Source organism: Dunckerocampus dactyliophorus, chromosome 16, assembly GCF_027744805.1.
Source record: "Dunckerocampus dactyliophorus isolate RoL2022-P2 chromosome 16, RoL_Ddac_1.1, whole genome shotgun sequence".
Classification (NCBI taxonomy): domain Eukaryota; kingdom Metazoa; phylum Chordata; class Actinopteri; order Syngnathiformes; family Syngnathidae; genus Dunckerocampus; species Dunckerocampus dactyliophorus.
The window spans coordinates 16,635,577-16,659,229 of NC_072834.1; the positions used below are offsets into that span (position 1 = coordinate 16,635,577).

General features: G+C 41.5%; 1 protein-coding gene across 2 annotated transcripts in view; it reads right to left on the reverse strand.

The window, feature by feature from the left end:
• The window catches only part of tmem132e (transmembrane protein 132E), a 496,716-nt gene that overhangs the window by 29,014 nt on the left and 444,049 nt on the right, over window positions 1–23,653 (reverse strand). For both annotated transcript variants that reach the window (XM_054754825.1, XM_054754824.1), the window contains exon 6: window positions 12,654–12,859. In XM_054754825.1, the coding sequence (XP_054610800.1) occupies window positions 12,654–12,859 (206 nt within the window). The remainder of the gene's footprint in view (window positions 1–12,653; window positions 12,860–23,653) is intronic.

Below are 23,653 nucleotides of genomic sequence, written 5' to 3' on the forward strand. Positions count from 1 at the left end.
AACGGACACCGTGATCTGAACCAGAGTGGTGCGTATTGGACTGCTCTGCTCGTCACAGATTGTCCGAATGGTAGGGGGTGTCTGGGAAGACTCAGAACACATTAAAGAGACTATAACTCTCAACTAGGATCGAACAATAATTTTTATATACCGGTAGACTGGTATAAATTCTTACAGTGATAAAAAATGACTTATACCGGTATAAATGATCATTTCTAATGGAAAAAAAGCTGAGTTTTTCCTGTGACAGCGTGCCGGCGGCGCACTGTACTGATGCTTTGGCACCTCACGTGAACCAAAGAATAATCCAGCAGTGGTGGAGAAAGCACAGCAAACAACAAAACAACCAAAAGAGAGAAAAGGAGCATAGCTGAAAGCGGAGGCTATAGACAAAGAAATTGTTGCCAAGCGAGGAGGTCTGTAATATGGAAGTGGTTTGGTTTGGATAGAGCAGATATCTGTCGTACAGACGTGTGGAGAAGCCCAGCGACTAAACCATATATTAGCCTCATGGTCCACTACATAACCAGCGACTTTGAAGTCGTCCTGTCTCCAGACAGGTTTTTTTTTCCCAGAGGAACACACAGGTGAAAACATCACAAGTGAGTTGAAGGAGTTTCTCCAGGAATGGGACTTCGATAAGAAGAAACAAGTGTGTAAGTGTGCAACGACTGACGATTGTGAAAGCAGCTGCCCTGAACAACTCGAATAGACTGGCTTGCTTTGGGCACTCTACACAGTAAGTAAGCTTACCTTTTATTTAATTCTTTTTAATTATATGGGTTAAGGTTTGTAGGTTTTTATACAAGACAAGGCTGAATTTAAAGATATCGTCATATCGTGATATATCCCAAAAATATCATGATACATGCTAAGGTCCATATCGCCCAACTCTACTCTCAACTGGCCTGGGAATGCCTGAGGCTCCGCTAGGAGGAGCAAGATGAAGTATCCTGGGAGAGGGAAGTCTTGTCTTGGGCTGCTGCCCACAAGACCCGACCTTGGATAAGTGGAAGAAGATGGATGGATTTTTTGCTGTGTTTCTATTTCTCTTGCAAGTACAGTGGAACCTTGGTTAGCGTTATTTATCCGTTCCAGAAGGTCTGACTCTAACTTGTACTCTAACCAAATTCATTTTTCCCATAAGTAATCATGTAGTATAGAGGTGAAATATTAAATAAAAAATATATCCTTTAAAAGTCATACTATTATGAGAAAAACTGAAAACAATTAAGTTGTCATTTTTGAAAAATAAGGTTCGGGAAAAAATTATAATATTATGGGAATAAAGCCAAAATATTAAGGGAATAAAGTCATAATATCACAAAAAGAAAATACAGAAAGATTATTTAAAGAGAAAGTTGAAATATTTGGAAAAAAAAAAGCAACAACAAAAATGGGGAAAAACCAGCAAAGACGTAAGCTGATACTAATAACAGGCTTTTTCACCTTCATCACAAAGCTGAGATGCAGTTTTTTCTTGAAATATATCAAACATCTTAGCATATCTCCATATTAATATCAAAGTGGCCCTTGCATCCTTTCATGTTTCGGTCACAGTGCAGTACCTGCTTTTGGCAACGGAAAAGCATCAGTAGCTAGTAGAGATGTGGTGTGTGATTAAAAAAAATAAAAGCTTGAATCGGTAGATGAGCCACTTGGGTAACTTAGTCGTGATAAGACGCTGAGTCCCTGATTAACGGTTAGAAAGTAGAAAGCAACGCTAACTCGTCACGTCTTTAAAGCGCGCAGCTGCTGCTAATTCTGCCGCACGCCGCCGCGTCTCAGCGCGTGCCATCTGTTCCTGAAGGATCTCCACTCGCTTTGTAATTTGACATCAAATCAACGCTGATGAGACACTCGGCACCGGTTCACGAATCAATCCGTCGCATTATCCCTTCTGATGTCGGGGGGGAGCCAACAGGGAAGAAACGATAAGCGAACCAGAAAGCGGATTTTTGGACCGGAGCCCCTTCTAATTTCATAAGGGGGGAGGTTGCCCGGGCAGCAGGGTCAAACATGCCAGGTGCAGCCCTGGCTGAGTGCAATCTGCTCCACAACAAGACGCACCGCTCGGACAAACTTCCCTCTGCAGACTTGACAGGCTGCCAGTTCCTCCTTAAAAGCACTCGTCTGCTTGACATTCAGAAGACGCAGAGAGCCGTCAGCCAGCGACAAAGCCAGTGATTCACCCAACAGCTCCAATTAGAAGCACTCCTCTTCTAGTGCTACTTTTAAATGATTAAAAAAAAAAGAAGAAGAGATCTCTCGCCTGGCACCGTGTGACTTCCCAACAATGCTACAAAGTAAATATGAATTGGATAACAGGAAAATGACCAGAAAAGCTCTAATCAGCTAATTATCAAAGAACATTATGTCTAACATGTCGTGAATAAAGAACATGGCTCACCTCGTGATGGGTCGGTGCTGATGCTGCGCTCTTTAAGGACCAATAAAGTTGTATTTTTCTCAAAAAAGGCACACATTCAAACAATAAATAGATATTTATCTTTTTTTTTAAGAAAGTCAAAATATTAAGTAAGTGTAAAGTTGTATTTGCTTCAAGAAATATAACAATTAATATTAAGTTAAATTAAAATTGTATTAATTTTGTTTTAGAAAAAAGTTGGAACATTAAATGAGTTATAATGTATTTTTTTCCGAGCAAAGTGACGTAATATAATAAAGTTGTAGTTTTGACAAAAATGTCAGAATAATAATTTGTATTTTTTCCTAATAAAATTACATTATATTAAAAAGAAAAAAAACACTGTCATCTTAAAGTAATAGTTCCTTTTTTCGAGCAAAATGAGGTAACAATTAAGTTGCTTGTTTACGTAATATTAGCGTTATTCTCCTAAAACTATGAGTGTGCTCTCACAAATTACAACTTTTTTTTGCAAGCTTCAGTTCTGACAATATTACATCTTTATTCTTGCAGAAAAAAAAACATATTTGGTTTCGGAATATTATGTATTTATTATGTGAGTTTGTTTTTGAGAAATGTGAACTTTTTCCTGCTAAATGGGCAACTTTCCTCTTGTAAAAATGACAACACGTAAATGTATGATGCTTTCTGTATAAATATACAAGCTTTTAAGGTTAAACATACATTCTTAATATGAGGGCTGTCAATCGATTCAAATATTTAATCACAATCATCACATTTTGTCCATAGTTAACTCATAAATGCACTTAATCGCAGATAGAAGTAGGTTTTTATCTGTAATATGGATGTAAACCTCTTTGTGGGAAACGATTCCATACGCAGCTACAACAATAACTACATCAAATTTTATGGAAAGAGATATCAATTTTGGAACTATGGGCCATTATTTTATTCATAGAGTAATATACATTTAGAAATCCCACATTTTTTTGCATGTTTAATGTGAGTGGCCCACTTTCACCTCATATTTGGTCTCAAAATATGCTGGTACTATGTGGGAATGCATAAAGGTCAGATCTGATGACCTTACTGAGTGCTATTGTGTATATTTGTATGGTGCACTTTCTGAAAAAGAACTCCAGGCTGGTACTGGTGGACGGTGGCTCTGTATTCATTTCGTGCTTTGAATTTGATGTTATTCCTGTCATAGTTTTACACAATACATAAGAAATAAGATAAATTAGATGGCTATAACGTACGTATGTTTTACTGATCTGTTGAAAATCTTTGACTAGCAAGTGTGCTGCTAATGCAATTTACACCCATTCTCGTCTTGGTCACATTGAATTGACACAAGCCCCCAAAGAGCTGTCCTGGGCTATGCCTGCCATTAAATAGCAGCTCCTAACCCAAATTTTAGCTCGCAGTTCAAAGCAAAAAATCAGCCGAGAAACAGCTCGCATCTGAAAAGCACTCATTAGTTGGGACACTCGCATGCCAAAATACCACTGCATAAATGACCCTAAAAAAATACAGACAGTGCTCCAATAACTTCTCGCTTCTCTGGCAGGCGGCGTAATCCGTGATAACTCAAATCACAGCGACGGCAGATAAAAATAACTTTGGTCTTGTTGCGAGAGCCATCTACCAGGGCGTTGAAGCAAAATTTACCAATCAAAATAGCCTTTTCTTTGTCCATTTCTGCTAAATATTTATAGCTCCACAGTCACCGCTTCGTTTCTCAAGCTAGGACGTGCGCACGTTAATTGAGTGCCAAAAAAATAGTATCGTTAAAGGAAAATTCTACTTTGACAGCCCTAATTTTTATTCAGTTTAAAAAAAGTTTTTTATTGTTTTTGTATAACTACAAGTTTTCCTCATAAGATGAGCACTTAGTACAACTTATTTTTTTAATAAAACTACAACTTTTTTCTTGTAATATTACTTCATTTTAGTAATACAGTTGATCCCGGCTATTTGCGGCGGTTACATTCCGAGACCACCTGTGAATGGCGAAAACCGCAACTTTTGATACGCCAATAAAAACGCCTATTTTTCCACACGCAACTCGCTCTTCCCCCTCCAAACCCTTCTGCTAGCTTGACGTTGACATTCTCCTCAGATTTTGGATCAACATTTGCGATAAAAGTAACTTGTAATTACCAGACTAGTTGCAACTCCAGAACCTTCCCCTTCTCTCTTCAGATGACATTGTTCACTTGTGACACAATCAGGGTTTAATCCTTAAATATGCCTCACACGCTTATTAAAAACATTTCAAGTATCAAATGTATCGCTACTCACCACTAACCAATGACAATGCAACATGATCGTTAGAACAGATAGATTCAGAGATGTGGTCTAGCCTTAAGCCTGGCTTTCCCGTGGGACAAACATGAGCTCCTAACTAACCATTTTGCTTGTTTGTTTTAAGAACAAAACGTCACTGTGGTAAAAAGTCACATTTGGAGTCCGAAGATGAGAAGCTAGGCAGATAAATCCAGCTAGCGAGCTAGCTAGCTGCTGCCAGTTGGTCGCCACACACCGAACGGTTTCTGTGATTGGATTTGAACAGCATTTATCGGCGTGCGTTTTACGGAAAACAGCCGATATTGATCGGTGGCCGATTGCACAGATAAAGCATATATAAAACCTTCCAGTTTTACGAGAATGCTGTTGTAATATTCCGAGAAGAAGCCTTCACGTAACCAGTAGTGTTATTCATCAATATCTGATGATGCTACCTGATTAATATACCGGACGTAGACATGCGTGCATGTTTCCTCAAACAATACCACGATATATTGACGTTTTTCTCAAAGAAATACAAGTTTAATCACACACAATTAGTGGTTACAACAACACAAAAGGCCTCTTGAGCTATTGTGAATTTAATTTATGAAAAGTTGACGTCACTAATGGCACAAGCAGGTTCCATTTGTCTCGCTTGCTCGATTTATTATTTTGACATCATTATTAAAGGCTAATGAATGAGCTGATGTTTACAATGACAAGGCTCGTTATTCATCTCCCTGCGCTGATACAAATTGAAGTGATTATCTTCTTCAGTGTGCAGCTTGGCGGGGTGCTGCACTGTCATTGCAAGAAATCAAGTGTGCAGACAATATTCGGGTACAGCTCCATAGTCTGCCCTACGTGACTCGCCTTGCTCACCGTGACACATAGCGGACCTTTTTCACGCATGCAACACAACAACAAGGTCTCCTGGCCTGTCCGGCAGAATTGCTCACTGGCTGCGTTATCCAGCAACCGGAGCCTAATGAGAGGAGACAATCTTCTTTTTGCGTAGGGGGGGGAAAAAATACAAATATCAAATTTATTTTCAGGAAGGAACAGGAGAAGGTAAACTTGCCCTGACCTGAGCTTAAGAGTGTGTTCGACAGAGACAGAGAGCCTCCATGTCTCATTGCTTTTTCCTCCATGGCTTTAAATGAATGACTAGCAGTCTGCTGTGTACCAAACTCACTTACCTTCTAAGTAGCACAATAAGTAACTGTCCTGGAGGTAACCTCAATGCTAGATATTGATTTATAGATACTATATCATACATACGCATGATGTATTACTTCACTTGATGCCACAACACAGTCACAATGCATTTTCCCCAGGACTTCTTTCTGCACAGACTCATTATCCAAAGAGCATCCACAGCACACGCACTTGAAAACATCGACATTTTACCATTCTCTGATGGTAAAATGTCGATAATCACCACCTTGTGGGAATAAAGTTCAAATTTTATGACACAAGTCATACTTTTACAGGAAAAATATTGTAATTTACAAGATAAATGCATTTGTAATTTAGTCTTTTAATTTGAAGTTTGTCAATTTACAATCATCTTAAATCATTTTATAACAAAGGTGCACTTTTATAAGAAAAAAATTGTAATTTTAAGAAAAATGGAAGTTGTAATTTTATAAAAAAGAGCTACATTTTTTTTTTACGAGAGTACATTGTAATTTAACGATAAAAAGGAAGTTTTAAAGAGATTTTACGACAAAAAATGTTGCTATTTAGTTGTAATTATATGGGAGTAATGTTTTAATTCCAGTGTTCCCTCGTTTTATTGCAAAGGATAGGTTCCCAAAAAGCCTGCAATAAGTGAAATCTGCGAAGTTGCCAACTTCATTTGTTTACAATTATTGTATGAGTTGAAAGGCTGTAAAACCCCTCACCATACACTTTACTGTATACACTTTTCTCAGACTGGCAAGAACATTTTCTCACATTTCTCTCTTGTTCAAACGCTCTCAAACAAGTTCAAACCTTTGTTTGCCTCTTAATGATCAACCTTAATGACCAACACAAGAAATGATTACGTCACTCACGCATGTTTCACTCCTGGGATCGTGCCTTTTCATCCTGGCACTGTTCCGCTGTGCTGTAGCGGATCCTTTTGGATCCTTGTTAAAACATATTGCTGCAGACGAACCGTAGAGTCATTTACAAGCTAGCAAGCAAGCAAGCAAGCTAGCAAGCAAGCAAGCTAGCGATGACACAGGAGACATGACAGGACGGCACGAAGGAGACTGACTGACAATGGCTGTAAATGAATACAAGTAAATGTACTTACTTTCATAAAGCGCCTTTCTACAAAGAAGTTAATTCCTCTGGTTTGTACATTCACACACACACACACACGCACACACACACAAATCTACTTGGGAAACAGGGCACAAAAAACAATGTGATTGTTTTCGCACAATGTGATTGTTTCCCAAGTATATTAGTGCGTGTGTGAATGTATAAACGACAGGAATTAACTTAAATTTCTTTGTAGAAAGGCCTTTATGAAAGTAAGTACATTGATTTGTATTCATTTACAGCGCAGCCTTGGCCCATCCAATATGGCGGCGACGTTGACGTGGACAAACCCACTCGATGCAGCGTCTATCTCTATCTATGAGCTAGACACTCAACTTGCCACAATGCAATTCTTCTTCAAGGGCCAGGCTCGGCCGGTAACAGCGTTCATATGCTGTAATAATTTAAAAAAAAAAAAAAGGAACCACTAAAAAAAAATCAGCAAAAGGTGAACCGCGATACCAGAATAAAACCATAATTTTACAGGCAGTGTTTTAGTTTTATGATAAAAGAAAGGTGTCATTTATACTTAAGGTAAGACAATATACAGCATATGTATGATGTATTCTATACTTTTTAAACTAATTCAATTCAGGTAGTCTGAATTTTCCTCAGATTTTAGTTTGCACTGACTGATTATCCAAACGTCCAACCCAAAAAGACTTGAAACTGAAAAGCCGCCCTCTTTTTTTTTTGTGCCTACTTACTTGTTTTGTTCCAATTAGATGCACAGGCAGAAGAAAATGCGCCCTCAATGCAACCAAGCTCTCAAATGCACTTAGATCCGCTTTGCTTTGTCACGTAAGCGTCGCAGCCTTTGAGCGCAGTTGGCCCAAAAAAACCTTCATTAGGTCTTGAGGAAGTACACCGGCAGGCAGGCTTGTTCTCACAACAAACACTTGTAGTTTATACCTTCACAACTAATTAGGGATTTGGATGCGCTGGCAGGTTATTTGTTACCTCCAGTCAGTGTTTCATTAGGATTATGCATTTTCAATATACTCTGTCGAGGACAATGTAACACACCCCTCACATTATCAGAGATTTGTCTTTGCGCTAATGAGTTTTGGTGTTTGCGTACATTAATAAAGTCTAAAAATAATGTACTCGCAACAACAGCAAAATGCAACTCCCTGGCAACACGACCCACATAGTTTAAACAGGAAATCATTAAATATCAATTAAAAACACTTCTGGTTAAGTGCCCTTCTTGGAATATTCACACCGCAGTGTGGTAAAACCTGTCGCAATATTAGTAAGAAGATAAGATGAGAAGATTCACACAAAAATTTGACAAGAAATACATTTAAGAGAAAAAAAACGTTAGCATTTTCCAAGAATAAACTCGTAATTTTACAGGAATAAAGTTGCAAATGTATGTGAAAAACAACTTTATGGGAATTTTTTTCCCCCCAGAAAACAGTTGTCCCTCGCTACATCACAGTTCAAACATGGCTCTCTTCTCACCCTATCGCAGTTTTTCAAAAATGAATAAATAAAAAAATGGTTGCTGTTTCGTGGTTGACTACGGCCTATGATGAGTCAGAAAATGCATTTAAAGGCTAATTTTAAGTATTCTTGGCCTCAGTTAAGCATTTTCAGGCATAAAAATGTTGAATGAGCTAAAATACATTTAAGGCAATAAGACACTAGGTGGGCCGCACGGTGGTCTAGTGGTTAGCACGTTGGCCAATACAGGAACAGCCTGGAGATTGGGAAGACCTGGGTTCGATTCTCCCTTGGGGCATTTCTTTCTCCGGGCACTCCGGCTTCCTCCCACATTCCCAAAAGGTGAGGTTAATTGGCGACTCTAAATTGTCCATAGTCCATAGTGAGTGTGAATGGTTGTTTGTCTATATGTGCCCTGCGATTGGCTGGCGACCAGTCCAGGGTGTACCCCGCCTGTCACCCGAAGTCAGCTGGGATAGGCTCCAGCATGCCCCGCGACCCTAATGAGGATGAAGCAGTATAGAAAATGGATGGATGGAAGACACTAGGTGTCACTAGTAACAGGCACCAGACTCGATTGCCAACATTGCCAGTTTGAATTATCTCACAGTAATAACATAATAACAATAATAATCATAATAACACAGGCTACTGTCGTGGCCGTACTTACTCCAGCTAAAACTCAACTCTGAATCCCCAACATTACTTCCTGTCCACACATTAAAACACATGTGTCTTATTCATGTCTTATATGGCTTATTTTCTCTGATTCTATATACTATATTGGGTAATATGACTGTAAATGTGACTATAGGGGTGTTATTTCATGTCTAGAGGGCTCTAATGATTGTAAAAACCTTACGTAGAAGTTAAGAAATTCACTTATCATGGTTGGGTGTGGAACCAATTAACCACAGTAAATGAGGGATTTCTAATGTTGTAATTTTAAGGAAATGAAGTCTCACAGTCAGGAGATGGTAGGTTCGTATCTCCCTTGGAACATCTCTGTGTGAGTTTGCATGTTTTCCCCGTGCGTGCATGGCTTTTTGACGAGATGCATGTTAGGTTAATAGCAGCCTATTAAATTGGCCATGGGTGTGAATGGTTGGATGTAGATGCCCTGGGATTGGCTGGCAACCAGTCAGTGTGTACCTGCCTCACACCCAAAGACACCTAGGATAGACTCCAGCATGAGGACAAGCTGTGTAGAAAATGGAACAAACTCGTAATTTTACAAGAATAAAGTCAGAATTTAGGGGAATCAAGCTGTAATATGAAGGAAATATGAAGAAAAATGTAATTTTTACGAGAAAACTTACATTTACAAGTGTTGATTGTCAGTCACCAGGTCATGGTAAACCACGAAGGTTGAATGAAGGCAACTGGACTCTTCTTGTGTGTTGAAGACGTTTCACATTTTGCCCAAAAGGCTTCCTCAGTTCTCAAATTTTAGATCTAGAGTTTCCCTATTTAGGTCCCTGGTGAATGTGTTCCCTGGGGGTGGTCGCAATAGGGTTGTTGTTGTGGTTGTCCTGGGGCCTGGCTTGTGAACAACTGCCCTGCCTAAAAACTGGTCAGTCGGTAAAACAACTCGTTAGTGGCCAATCTTCCTGTGGAATGAGACAATCTTTGGGGGAGAGATGTCAGGACGCTGTAAGTAGACAATATGGGATGGTGTAAACCTCCTCCTCTGTTTAGGGAGGGCCTTTCCAGTTGCACATAGATGGCTTCTTTCAAACCAGGGGTCCTCCCTATTCAGAATTGCTGTCCTCAAAGGAATGTCCCTTCTTCATGCAAATGAACTGCTGACTCTGGGCCTGAAGAAACTGCTCTCCTTTGTTGTCCCATGCGTGTGTACAAGGTTTGCTTGGTCTCTCCAACGTAGGGCCATTGCACTCCTCACTAAAAGAACAGCGGCCACTAACAAGTTGTTTTGCAACCAGAACAACCTATTGTTGTGCCGGATGGTTGTTCAAACAGCCACGCCCGGAAAACAACCACAACAACAACAACCCTATTGTTACCACCCCCAGGGGACACACCCACCAGGGACGTAAGTAGAGAAACTCCACACCTAAAACTGAGGTAAAACATATTCAACAAACAAGAAGAAGAACAGTTGTCTTGTTCAACCTTTCTGGATTTATGAGAAAAAAGTTAAAATTTAAAATTTTGTACAATTTTTTTTAATGAAATTTGTATTTTTATAAAATGAGGACAACAAAATTTGAAGGGAATAAAGCTGTAATTTTACAGAAAGAAACATAATTTTACAAGAGTAGAGTTGTCATTTTAGGAGAAATGTATGGGAAGAAACTTATAACTTTACAAGAATAAAGATGTTATCTTGCAAGAAAAAAGTCGTAATTTGGGTTAATTTAAGTTGTAATGTTAAGGAAACATTTGATTTTACAAGAACAACTTGTGTTTACTAGCAAAAAGTAGATTTTTTTCAAAAGTCATTTTATGAGATTTGTAATTTTTGAAAACCAGAATAATGTAATTTTTCAATGAAATAAAGTGGTAATTGTATGAGGAATTAAAGTTGCAATGTTATGAGAAAAGCATTGTAATTTTACCAGAGTAAAGTTGTCATTTTGCAAGAAATGCATGGGAAGAAGCCTATAAACGTATAAAGAATGAATTACAAGAATTAAAAGACAAAAATACATTTTCCAAGAATAAGGTTCTAATTTTGTGACAACAAATGCAAAAAAAAAAAATAAAGATTGAATATTAGGAGAACATACTTGCAATGCTTACAGGAATAAAGATGTGATATTTCAAGAAAAAAAATCGAATTTTATAAAATGTCGACATTTATAAAAGAAAAAGTAGTACTTTAGTAAGTAAAGTTGTGATATTACGAGACAAAAGCAGCAATTTTACAGAAATCAAGTCCAAAATAAGGTGCATGGACCTAAATAAAGGTACGCCATCAATAGGGAGATTATGGGCTGTCTGCCGGTTTTTCAATATGATATTCTGGCACTCTTGTGATGCGTGGAGTGCATGGTATCAAACAGGCCCACGACTTCACTTTGGAGATATTTAATGGCGGCATTAACACTCCCGCGCTTGGCTGCTGTCTTCGCTGCTGGAGTACATCTCCATCCACCAAAAACCATTTTGCATCCTGGCTGAATACAAACTGCATGTTTAAGGAGCACTTTGAGCGATGGAGGTATTTCCAATGACCCTGGGCGCTTGGAAAACACCTTGCCTCGGCTCCCCCGCTAGCATACAAGTATAACCACCTATGGAAAGTATATTATTTGGACATGCAAAACAACAAAAAAAACACATTTCCTAAATCCACATTAAATACTCATCTTGTTAAAGTCCAGTAGTGCATCAGAGGTGTGCTTTTGTCGCTTAGACCACAGGTCCCCAATCACCCGGCAGTGCAGGGAGAGCTTCGTTGTTTTGTCAATTTGAATTCATGTTAAAAGCAATTACCAAGAACTTTCCCTAGTGACAAGGAAGACGCTGTCGTCGCCATTCCCATCCAATTACTGGTGTACAACTGGGTTTTCGCCACGGACCAGTTCCCAAAACAAGACGGCAAAATGGACGGTAAAAACAAACTTTGATTGCAATGTTAACACTGTATGTAAATAAAGTTAGACATTTATATAAAAAGAAAGTCAAAACATTACAAGAAAAGTGTAAGTTCATGAGAGAGAAGTCTGGAATAATGTTTGAATACATGAATCAAGTTGAAGTTTATGACAGAAAGTTGTAATTTTACAAGAACATCTTTTGTAATTTATTGAGGAAACAATGCAAGTAAAAGGTTGTAATTTTACGAGAACAACCTCAGAATTTTACTAGAATAAAGACGTACTTTTACGAACACAAAAATGGTAACATTATGAACAATGTAATATTACAAGGAATTGTTTTTTTTGACGAGTGATTTAATTTTATGAGAAAAAAACAGAAAAATGTATGACAATAAAGTTGTAAATACTAAAAAAATGGTGTCAATTTGCAAAACAAGACCCAAAAAGGAAACATGTGCTATTTTGCTTTTGCTTTGTTTTATATATGGTTACAAAACATTAGCATTTGATTACTTCAAGGTCGTGAAAAATGTTGGGACCACTGACTGAGACAATGTTTGATGGGCATACACTGTACAAATAACGCAAATTAGGACGATCATATATGGTTTCGATACAGTAAAGTGAACATTGCACCTCACCTTCTGTCGGGCAGGATGGGCACCCTCCATCCTTTGATGAAGCTCAGGTTGTTGTCCGACAGCTCCACCTGCAGGGGGAGCTTGGGCACCCACACCGTCAGCTCCAGCGGCGCGCTCAGGTGCTCGTAGCTGAAGATGACCCTGGCGTTCATGGAGCCTCGGGTCTCCTTGCCGTTGACGAACACGTAGTCACAATTCATGGAGACCTGGCGGAGAATTCAGGGTCAGAAGTCAGAGACCTATCTATATGGTAATGGTCACCTCCATGAAGCAGTAGGCGATGATATATAGTGAGGCACGGAGGCAGCTGTCAGTGCCGCAATTCATTTGCTCTTCCAAGGTTGACTCTTTCACGGTGCAGAAAAGAGACAAAGGTTTTTAGGCATGCAGCATAACTGCACAACTGTACTACACATGCTAAATGATAGGTGGGTAAAATTTGTCAACACACCTTTGATGTGAGGTTGCAACCTGACAACGACACGCCTCATCAACATTTTAAGACCAATTGAAAAATTGCAAGAATGAACTTTTTTACACTGTTGCATCTTAAGAAGGTTCTAAGTAGAACTTCAAAAAGCAGAAGAAGAAAAGGGAGCGAGACAAACATTTTTGTGTTAGCAAACAAGCGAACAAACATTAACGTGAAATAGGCTGTTATTAGCTGATCAAAAGTTTAAGACCATAGCTCAAAAAATCTGGTCATGATGGCACCCCCTCCACTGTGCTAGGTAGAAAACATCTCAGGTGGGATCTCCTTGTCATGCCGGTAACGTTGGAAGCCATCAGGACCGTCAAGGCTAAATTTTTTTCTCATCAGAGAATAAAACTTTCTTGCATCTTTTTTTAAATGTTTGCATGGACTGGCCCCACTGTACCTGTCTGAGCTCCTGCAGCTTCACTCCCCAGGTAGGGCCCTGAGATTTGCAGACAAACTGCTCCTGTCTGTACCCTGCTCAAAACTCACCACTAGAAGGGACACACCGGTAGCCTGTTCTGTGGCTGCGCCTAAACTTTACAATAGTCTCCTCCTGCACATCAGAGATGGCTCGTGCAGCACTTGTGTCAACCCTGGTTGTTTTCAAATGTGCTATTCAAGAGATTCAAGAGAGTTTTATTGTCATGTGCATGGTAAAATGCAGATCAAGTTTGCATTGACTTGCCTTTGACTTTCAATGTCCCATGTTTGGTGCTCTCGTGTCACCTGCTGCCAGTTTTTTGGGCCTACCACTTGACTTTTTTGTTCCATAACCATCAGGATGTTTGAAGAAGTTTCCAATGACTGTCTTACTGCGTCCAACCTCAAGCAATGGCTCGCTGTGAGAGGCCTTGCTTATGCAGCTCAACAATTCGATCGCGTTCAAAGAGAGAGAGCTTTTTTGCCTTTGCCATGAAGAGATCATGACAGTGTGACGAACAGCCTATTTCACTTTAACTTTCACTTATTTGCAATGAATTGCTTCCTCAATTAAGATCCAACAGTGCAAAATGTAAATTCTTGCAATTTTTCAACTGTTCTTAAAATTTTGAGCAGGAGTGCACATGTTCATTGTGTACCTGCTGCCATCAGGTGGTACGTAGAGCATACTGTATTAATTGTTCCGCATTGTCTACTTATGCCAGCGACATAGAGTTTACATGGAATTGGATCATTTCAGCGTCCCATTTGATTATCTCTCGGGGCACACTAATGTGCCACGCCGCAGTGGTTGGGCATCAGTGTGGTACTGTATGTTGGTGCCCCAGTGATATTCATTTTGCGGGTGGTGTGTAAATAATGAGCCAATGATGTCATGGCTTTGACGGCTCACGATGGGCTAAAGCGATAACCGTTCCAACGTCAATAAAGCCGTTGCTCACTTGAAGGACAGAAGCTGCTTCCTTCAGGGAAATTAATCCACTTAATGTTACGGAATAAATGTGTGGCCCCCTCAGGTGGCGTCACCTTTATTAACCCCCACCAGTGTTTCATTGCCCACGCAGGCAGCACTCGATGTTGTCTCCGCCCGAGCAATCTGCTGGCACCATGGAGGATGCCACAGCGCATTAGCGGCGGCGTGGCACCTCCGTGTGGGAACCTCTTCCCCGCGGGGGGTCCTCTGATAGCCGCAGTCGCTAACAGCTTTTGACTTGCAATTAGCAGGCCAAGTTTATCAGCAGAAAACGGCCGCGGGAACTGAAGCGGCACTGCAGCGAGGGAGTTGGGTGGGGTGGGTAATATTTTAAGTGCGTGTCAAGTTGGACTCCTCGAGCAGCGAGGCCATTGATCACGTTGGCTGCGGTCGTTGTCTTGAATGACTTCTTTTTCTTCCCTCGGTGCCGTACAGATACACATCAGCACACGGGGCAATAAGGCTGCAACACGGAAGGTCAAACCCTGCAAAATTGCATTAACAGAAGTAGAAGGAAGATGGCTGCTTTCCCACTGTCTCCCCCGATTCACCCTCCAGCCTGTCTACATGGAGAGGGGAAAATTATACATTTTATTACCCAGACGCTAACCACCCGCCCCCCCCGGTTATGATGTATCCCCTGCCCCATGAAGACTAGCCAGCCCGACCTCCATTTGCAGGAGATTAGATCCTCTGATTACAACGCCAGCTCCCTCCCAACACTGGATAAATCCTAGATAGGAGCCCAGAAACCCTCCAGATCTTTTGCAATTAATAAATCAGTGTTGGGGTGGGTGGTGTATTTATGATAATTCCAATGGAACTGAAGACATTCATATGACACACATGCCAAAATGCCTGTTTACTGTAAATAAACAGACTTGTATCCAGGGTGGTTATTTAACTAAACTGCAAAAAGGACAAGCTGTTCATTGGAAGCGGAGAATATTGTGATTTCAACTTTAATCATGATTTGGGAGTGAATGAGAAAGTAGAAGGGGAAAATGTAGCTTTCTTTGACTACATGGTAAGTCATCAAGTATATCACACACCACAGCAGCAACAGAACCGATGTTGTAATAGCGGTGAGGAGCAAACTGCTCGGCCAGCATTAATAGCGCTGATGTACTTGTAAACAAAAATACGACAAGTGTAACACGCATGACTTTCACACCAACAGCTGAGTAAGGCCATCTTAAAGCGCATGCAGAGCTACATAAAGCTGCAGCTACTTTTTTCACATGCTTTGAACCCTGCGGTTTAAACAATGATGCGGATAATTTATAGCTAAAAGAACTACAGTTCCCATCATGCTTAGAGTGCAGATATAGGAAGTCGTGAATTGGATGCTAATAGCCCGTTTTGATCGTGTTGTGATCAGACAAATCTTAAGTAAGTTTGATCAAGTGTGCAATTACTACAGCTTCTGCTTGGACTGCGGTAGCTGCCTCACTCTTCAGAGCTAATGAGTGATGCTGGGAACACAAGAGTGTAGGTAGAATTGCAGGATTTATAGTGTGTCTTTTTGTATAAGTATCCCATGTTACAATGTGGATACCTGCGGCTTATATGCAAGTGCATCCTATAGATGTACAACGTTTTTTTTTGGTGGGTGCAACTTATAGTGAGGTGCGAACAATATACGTATGTGATGTATTCCAATGTAACTTGTATGCATGTTCAAATAAATTATACTATAACCGTAGTCCAGAATTTACGGCACATCAGGATGAGGTTGCCTACAGCCACAGGCAACCTTCCTCCAGGCTACAGCACTTGTTGACCCGGTGTTAAATAGAGACCCCCGCGGTTATTTGTTATGGGAAGCACCCGGTGACAACAGAAGACTTTGCGGTTAACTGACGAGTGGCCTTAGCTCCTTTTCCTTTTTGGAATAGGTGTCTCAGAAAGGCAAAGAAAAAGCACAAAACGGCCTGAGTTAATGGTTTGATTGTCCAAACTGAGGTCCTGTGAGGGCTTCTGCAACTGGACTATTACAGATGTGTAAAGCTGGATAAAGGATTTTTTAGCAAATAGTACAGAAAGCTAAGTTTCTACAATTAGTGGGTCTCGAAGAAAAAGGGTGTTTTTTTAATCCGGGTAAATACTGTTTTCGTAAAAATGGTGGCCTATTCTATCCTCACAGGTGTCAAACTCAAGGCCCCTTGTGATTTTATATGGCCCTGTTTAGAAAATAGCATTAACTTGGCCCGTATCACGGACCTCATTACATTTGGATTGTGATGTTTTTGTGTAGATATAAAATATTGTAGCTTTTGCCCAGACATTGAGAGGATGATGAAGAGGTGGTCGTTAACAATGACTTTATTGAAACAAACAACCATGCCAAAACAACCATAGTCATATATCCGCAGTCATCTCCCCATCCCTTCTCCTGGCTCATCCAGTCAGCAGTCAGGATGCATTCATGGCGTCAGAGACTAACCCCACTTAGATGTGGAAAAAAAAAGTCCATCCACATGAGTCAAGTTAAAAAAAAATGTCTGTCCACATAAAAATGTGCATTTCTCTTGTTCGGCCTGTAACCGAAAGTTGGCTTTGAGTTTTGGCCCTTTGTGCGATTGAGTTTGACACTCCTGCTCTAAGGCTACTGAGTTCCAGATGATTTTTTTTTTCAGTAATATCAATAAATAAAAGTATCAAACTGAAATCTGGTAAATATGGTATATACAGTATGTAAAAAAATTAAAAGGTGGCAAATCCAGATTGTTTTAAGTACAGTTCCTAAATATTTGAATTGAGGATGCTCTGATCGATAGGCCACCAATCACGATCGACCAATTTCGGTGAACAAAGCATGTGATCGGCATATGCCGATAAATGCCTTTCAACGGCAATCACAAAAGCCGACAACCTGTGGCTCATACTATTGTAGCATGCAGCGATCCATGTGTGCAGTGTAGTGTCTTACTGTAACGTCTTGGGTATCGTTCCCCTCCCACTTTCCATCACACTCTGCAGGTGTGCCAAAACAAAAATAATCATGTCTGCCATGTGGAACTGACCTACCAACGCATGCCAGGTAAAATATCTCACGGGGTTAGCGTGTTAAAAAGCTTTCATTTAATACGGTATTTGAAGAACAAACACTTGACAGAGGATGGTGAGTTTTCGAGGCTCACGGAGTGATCATCAGTCAAATGGCAGCTAAAACAGCCAAAATGCTAGACAACACCCGCCCGTATGTGCGTGACAATCAGAAGGCTAAGAACATAATCCAAAAAAATAATTGAATTCATCATCGGAGATAACCACCCTTTGTCCGCAGTGGAAGACACCAGGTTCGCCGACTGCTCCCTCACTTGGAGCCCACCTATGTGCTACCTGGAATTCCTGCTAGGGCTCCACCAATGTAGTCTCACATCCAAAGTCTCATCCTCTGTTTCATGTTTCATGAGTGATATATGTTCTCTTGAAAAAGTATGTAAAATATGTTTGTCTAAATTAAGGTGATTTAATGGTTCCTTTTTTCATATTATGTAGCCAAAAGCAGGGGTGCAGCCAGGAATTTTGGGCCCCATATAAAAAAAAAAAAATCACATTGCCCCCCCTTTTTATTTTTTAACCATTACCTACTTTTTGGGCCTGTGGACGGTCTGGGGACCTTGGAATTGTCGTAACTTTTCCCCCTATACGGCACCCCTGGCAAGTAGGAGTCATCACAAATAAATGGAAAAATGTATAGTTAATCCATCGGTATCGGACCATTTTACTCATGGATGATCGGTATTGGAATCGCAGCATTAAACCCTGATCAAAGCAATCCTGATTTGAAAATAAAATATCAAAATGAAGAAGGGATTGTCTTGTGCTGTATTCAGTGTCATATTCTGGTAAATGGTGTTTGTGGAAAAGGGTGACCAATTAAAGCACAGCAAGTTCCCGAGTCACAGATGCTTCCGTACTTTAATGACCCGGTAGGACTGCAGAGGAACACACAAATCTCCTTTCTTTTCTACGGATCTGTCACAAATAAAAGCCAGCACAGCCCAAGAACAAGAAAGCCGCCATCATTAAACAATTTCATCCTCAAAACTTCCAGTGTCGCCTCATTAATCGCCAGCCAAACGAGTTTAGCGTTTAGCAATGGCGTGTTAAACGGAATGAAAGCTGACACATGGCTGGAATTAGCGGGGTGGGGAGCGGGGAGGGGCCGTGTCGTCGCTAAGCTAAGGAGCTTTTCGGGGTGTGATGGATGCGTGTTAAACGGATGTGCGCCACCGAGTTCATTTAGAGCTCCGCTCGCTGAAAACGGCTCACATTAGCCTGTTGTTGGTCGGATTAATGAGGCTGAGTGTGAAAATGATCTGTTGGCATGGTGGGGGGTGGGGGGGTGGGGGGGTGGATGGGGGTGAATGGCTACAGTCAGTTTGGATGAAGTTTACGGCTGCATTCACACTTGTCGTTTGATATCTTGGGTCGGACCAACAAAAAGTGCACACGTTAGTGCGGTTCGCTTAGCGTTCACACTGCTATATTTGCCATGTGATATTCTAAACTAAAATGCCGTCTTCTGGGTGGAATACATACTTTATTTTTATATTCTGCTACTGTATGTTTACCAGCTTGGATTTCACCAAAATTTTGTAAAATAAACTTTTACAACGTGCCATTGTCACACACAGAGGAAGAGAACAGAGCGCATTTTTCTTACATATGTGTCACTTCCGCATACATCACTTTCGGCCATTTGTTCCCATTCAGTCACAAAAGTGACAGTAACAACAGCAAACCACCACAGCAGCAGTGTCTGGATGTTAATGTCTGCAGACAGAACATATTGCAGTTTGTCCGAAAGGTGTGACAGTACCAAACGGGCCAGTCAAAGTTGTAGATGGACCTAGATGTTTGTGCATGAAGGCAGGCGCTGTCCCGTCCACACAGGAGAGACTCTTTATAAACTTTTTCACTCGCTAAAGTCACCACACACTATGCCCAAATATGTGGCATGTAGTACTTATAAATTATACTGTATGTTTTTTAAAAAGCCAAATATATAAATACAGTGGTGAGAAAAAGTGCCCACTTTCTGATTTCTCTTTTTTTGCACGCTTGTCACACTTAAATGTTTCAGATTCCATTCCATTCCATTTTCCTCCGCTTATCCAGGTCCGGGTCGCGGGGGCAGCAGTCTCAGTAGGGAAGCCCAGACTTCCCGGTCCCCGACCATCTCCTCCAGCTCCACCGGGAGGACACCAAGGCGTTCCCAGGCCAGCTGTGAGACAAAATCCCTCTAGCATGTCCTAGGTCGGCCTTCTCCCGGCTGGGCATGCCCGGAACACCTCACCAGGGAGGTGTCCGGGAGGCATCCGGACTAGATGCCCGAGCCACCTCAACTGGCTCCTCTCGATGTGAAGGAGCAGCTTCTCTATTCTGAGCTCCTCCCGGTTGACCGAGCTCCTCACCCTATCTCTTAGGGTGAATCCATCCACCCTACGGAGGAAACTCATTTCATCCGCGATGTTGTTCTTTTGGTCACGACCCAAAGCTCATGACCATAGATGAGGGTGGGAACACAGATCGACCGATAAATTGAGAGCTTTGCCTTCCGGCTCAGCTCTCTCTTCACCACAACGGTCTGGTACAGCGACCGCATTACTGCAGACGCTGCACCGATCCGCCTATCGACCTCACGCTCCCACCTTCCCTCACTCGTGAACAAGATCCCGAGATACTTGAACTCCTCCACCTGGGGCGAGACCTCATTTCCAACCGGGAGGGAGCAATCCACCCTTTTCCGACTGAGAACCATGGCCTGAGATTTGGAGGTCCTGAGTCTCATCCCAGAAGCTTCACACTCAGATGCAAACCGTCCCAGTAAACGCTGCAAGTCACAGCCCGATGAGGCCATCAGGATCACATCATGTGCAAACAGCAGAGAAGAGATCCTAAGGCCCCCAAACTGGACTCCCTTGACACCTTGGCTGCGCCTACAAATTCTGTCCATGAAAATTCTGAACAGAATCGGTGACAAAGGACAGCCTTGGCAGAGCCCAACGTTCACTGGAAAAAGGCTTGACTTACTACTGGCAATGCCAACCAGGCTCCTGCTCCGGTTGTACAAGGACTGAATGGCACGTGGTAGCGCGCCACCAATCCCATACTCCCCCCACGGGACACCGCGAGGGACATGGTCGAATGCCTTTTACAAGTCCACAAAGCACATGCAGATCGGTTGGGCAAACTCCCAAGTACCCTCGCAAGGGTGTAGAGCTGGTCCAGTGTTCTGCGTCCAGGACAAAAACCACATTGCACCTCCTGTAGCCGAGATTCATTCAACGGTCATACAATTCTCTCCAGCACCCTGGAGTAGACTTTCCCAGGGAGGCTGAGGAGTGTGATCCCCCTTTAGTTGGAACACACCCTCCGGTCACCCTTCTTGAAAAGGTGGACCACCACCCTAGAGGTACTGTTCCCGACTTGGAGTTCCAGAGTTTGGATCCAGAACCCAAACTCTGGGTCGAGGTGAGTCCGACTATATCTTGTCGGAATGTCTCTACCTCTCTCACAAGTTTGGGCTTCTTCCCCGCCAGAGAAGTGACATTCCATGTCCCAAGAACCAGATTTGGCGGCCGAAGACCAGGTTGCCTAGGCGCCCGCCCTCGACCGCCACCATAAGCACAATGCACTGGACCTTTATGCTTGCCCTCGCAGGTGGTGGGTCTACGGGGGGGAGATCCCATGTGGCTTGTTTGGTCTGAGCCAGGCCGGGCCCCACGAGTGAGAGCCCGACCACCAGGCGCTCGCCTGCGACCCCCTCCCCCAGGCCTGAGGCCCCGGTATCCCACGTCCGGGCGAGGTGCGGTCCCTCCTCATGTGTTTGTTCATAAAGGTCTTCTGAATCATTCTTGGTCTGGCCCATCACCTAGGACCTGTTTTCCTTGGGAGACCCTACCAAGGGCATATAGCCCCAGACAACATAGCTCCTAGGATCACTCGGGCACACGAACCCCTCCACCCCGGTAATGTGGTGATTCACGGAGGAGATGTTTCAGATCATCAAACTAATTTAAATATTCGTCAATAGCAACACAACTGAACACAAAATGCAGCTTTTAAATTAAACTTGTTATTATTAAGGGAGAAAAACAATCCAAACCTACATCACTGTGTTTCGCTGGAGTCCCAAAGCTTTAGAAAAGGCTTAACCTTTTCCAGACTGATAGATCTCAATTAATCTCAGTTAAGTTATGCTTTAATGGGGGGGAATCACTTTTTCACCTAGGCCCATGTAGGTTTGGATTTTTTTTCTCCCTTAATAATAAAAAGTTTCATTTAAAAACTGCATTTTGTGTTCATTTGTGTTGTCACTGACTAAGGTTTAAATTTGTTTGATGATCTGACACATCTGAAACAAGTGTGACAAACATGCAAAAAAAAAATAAATCAGGAAGGGGGCAAACATCTTTTCACACGTTTTTACCTTTTTTTCAAAAGTACATTTTTATATTGCAATTCAAACATCAGTATTTGAAGAGTAAAATGAATACATATTAAAAAAAATAGACAGCAGAACCTCAGTTAGTGTCCACTCTGTTGAAAATATACGCCAGTTTTGCTTCGGTTTGCCTGCGTGTGTTGACAAAGACGGCGATGTGGCACTGAGATCAACCATAACCACCTCCCTTTTTTTCCCATGAGTTATTTCTTGAATTCAAAAGTGTTTGTCACCTTTTTTATCACAATGCCGGCACTTGCAACTTCCTTTGGCTCCATTTTGGGTTACTGAGATAAGAAACACTATTGAATTCAAGAGATAACTCATAGCAAAATACAAAGATGGTGGTGGTTGATCTCGCTGCCACATCGTGTCTTTGGGAACAGTCACGTCAAGAATCACGTCTAAATGTTCATTTATCCTTTTCATTTATATGCATTTCTAATTATTTTCTGAATGTAAAACTACTGTATAATTGTAAAACCGCTTTGTGTTAACATTTCTGGATTTCTGGAACAGATGAATTGGAATTACATTATTTCTTATGGGAAAAATTTATTCACGTCCGTTTTTGGTTAGAGTCTGACTTTCTGGAATGAAAATGAATGATATAGTGTATTGTCGCGATGCGTAATGTAATGTAGCGCAGCGCAACATGGCGTAACGCAACGTAGTGCAACGTAATGCAACACTATGTAATATAACTTAATGTTACCTGTAGGATTTTGGAAAGGCGTGTTTAAATTAATGTACTGTAATGTAACACAATTTAACGCAACAGAACAAAACATAAATTAAAATGAACGGATTCAGTGGTGATGCAAATTACAATGTGGAAAAACATGTAAAAGATTCACATCCCAGTCTTTAGCAGTTAAGCTGAATAAGATGTTATGTGACTGCGTGGCCATGTATCATTTTATGAACATGAAGGATACACCGTTGCAGCAAACTTTAATCATCTTCCTTGTCTTCCTGTCTTTTCCATTGCTAAATTTGGCAAGTGGCTCGGGGGGAACATGTCACACCAATACGGAGGGGGTGAGACGAGTGGCGCTATGGAGAAGGAAGGGATGGGGGAGAGGGTCAGGTACAGTATGTGTGCTGGATGACCACAGGCGTGAGACGTGATGGCCTGACACAAAGTCTTATCTCTGCCTTCACATGGCTGCTGTGAGTCACAGCGCTGCAGGAGGTGGGACTTTGGGGAGGGGGTAGTGTGGCCTCCTGACCCCCACCTGCCAAACACACACAGCTTGTCACTTCTATCTCACATGGTACAGCTACATAATTATGTCCGCTACACAGAAGTGGCTTTTCCTGTTGTTTCCCCTTTCTAGTCCTACAAAAAGTGTTATTAAATTTACATTCCTAGAATTCATCCTTTTGAATAACCTATGTACAGCTGGGATTTCGCTGCATATATTCTTCCGATGTGTTGCGACTTGTTGTTTTTAAGTCCCGCCTTTATTGCAATTTGCAATTTTTTTTAATAAGCCATTTTTCATAAAGGTGTTTCTAGCAGGGGTGTGAAAATGAGTAAAATCCAATCTAAATTGAAGACGTGAGCCAGAAATTTAGCCGAGAGATGGCTGTTTCTCAAACAAATATTACATCAGTTCTAAATGTGTATTCCCCAAAGAGTCCTT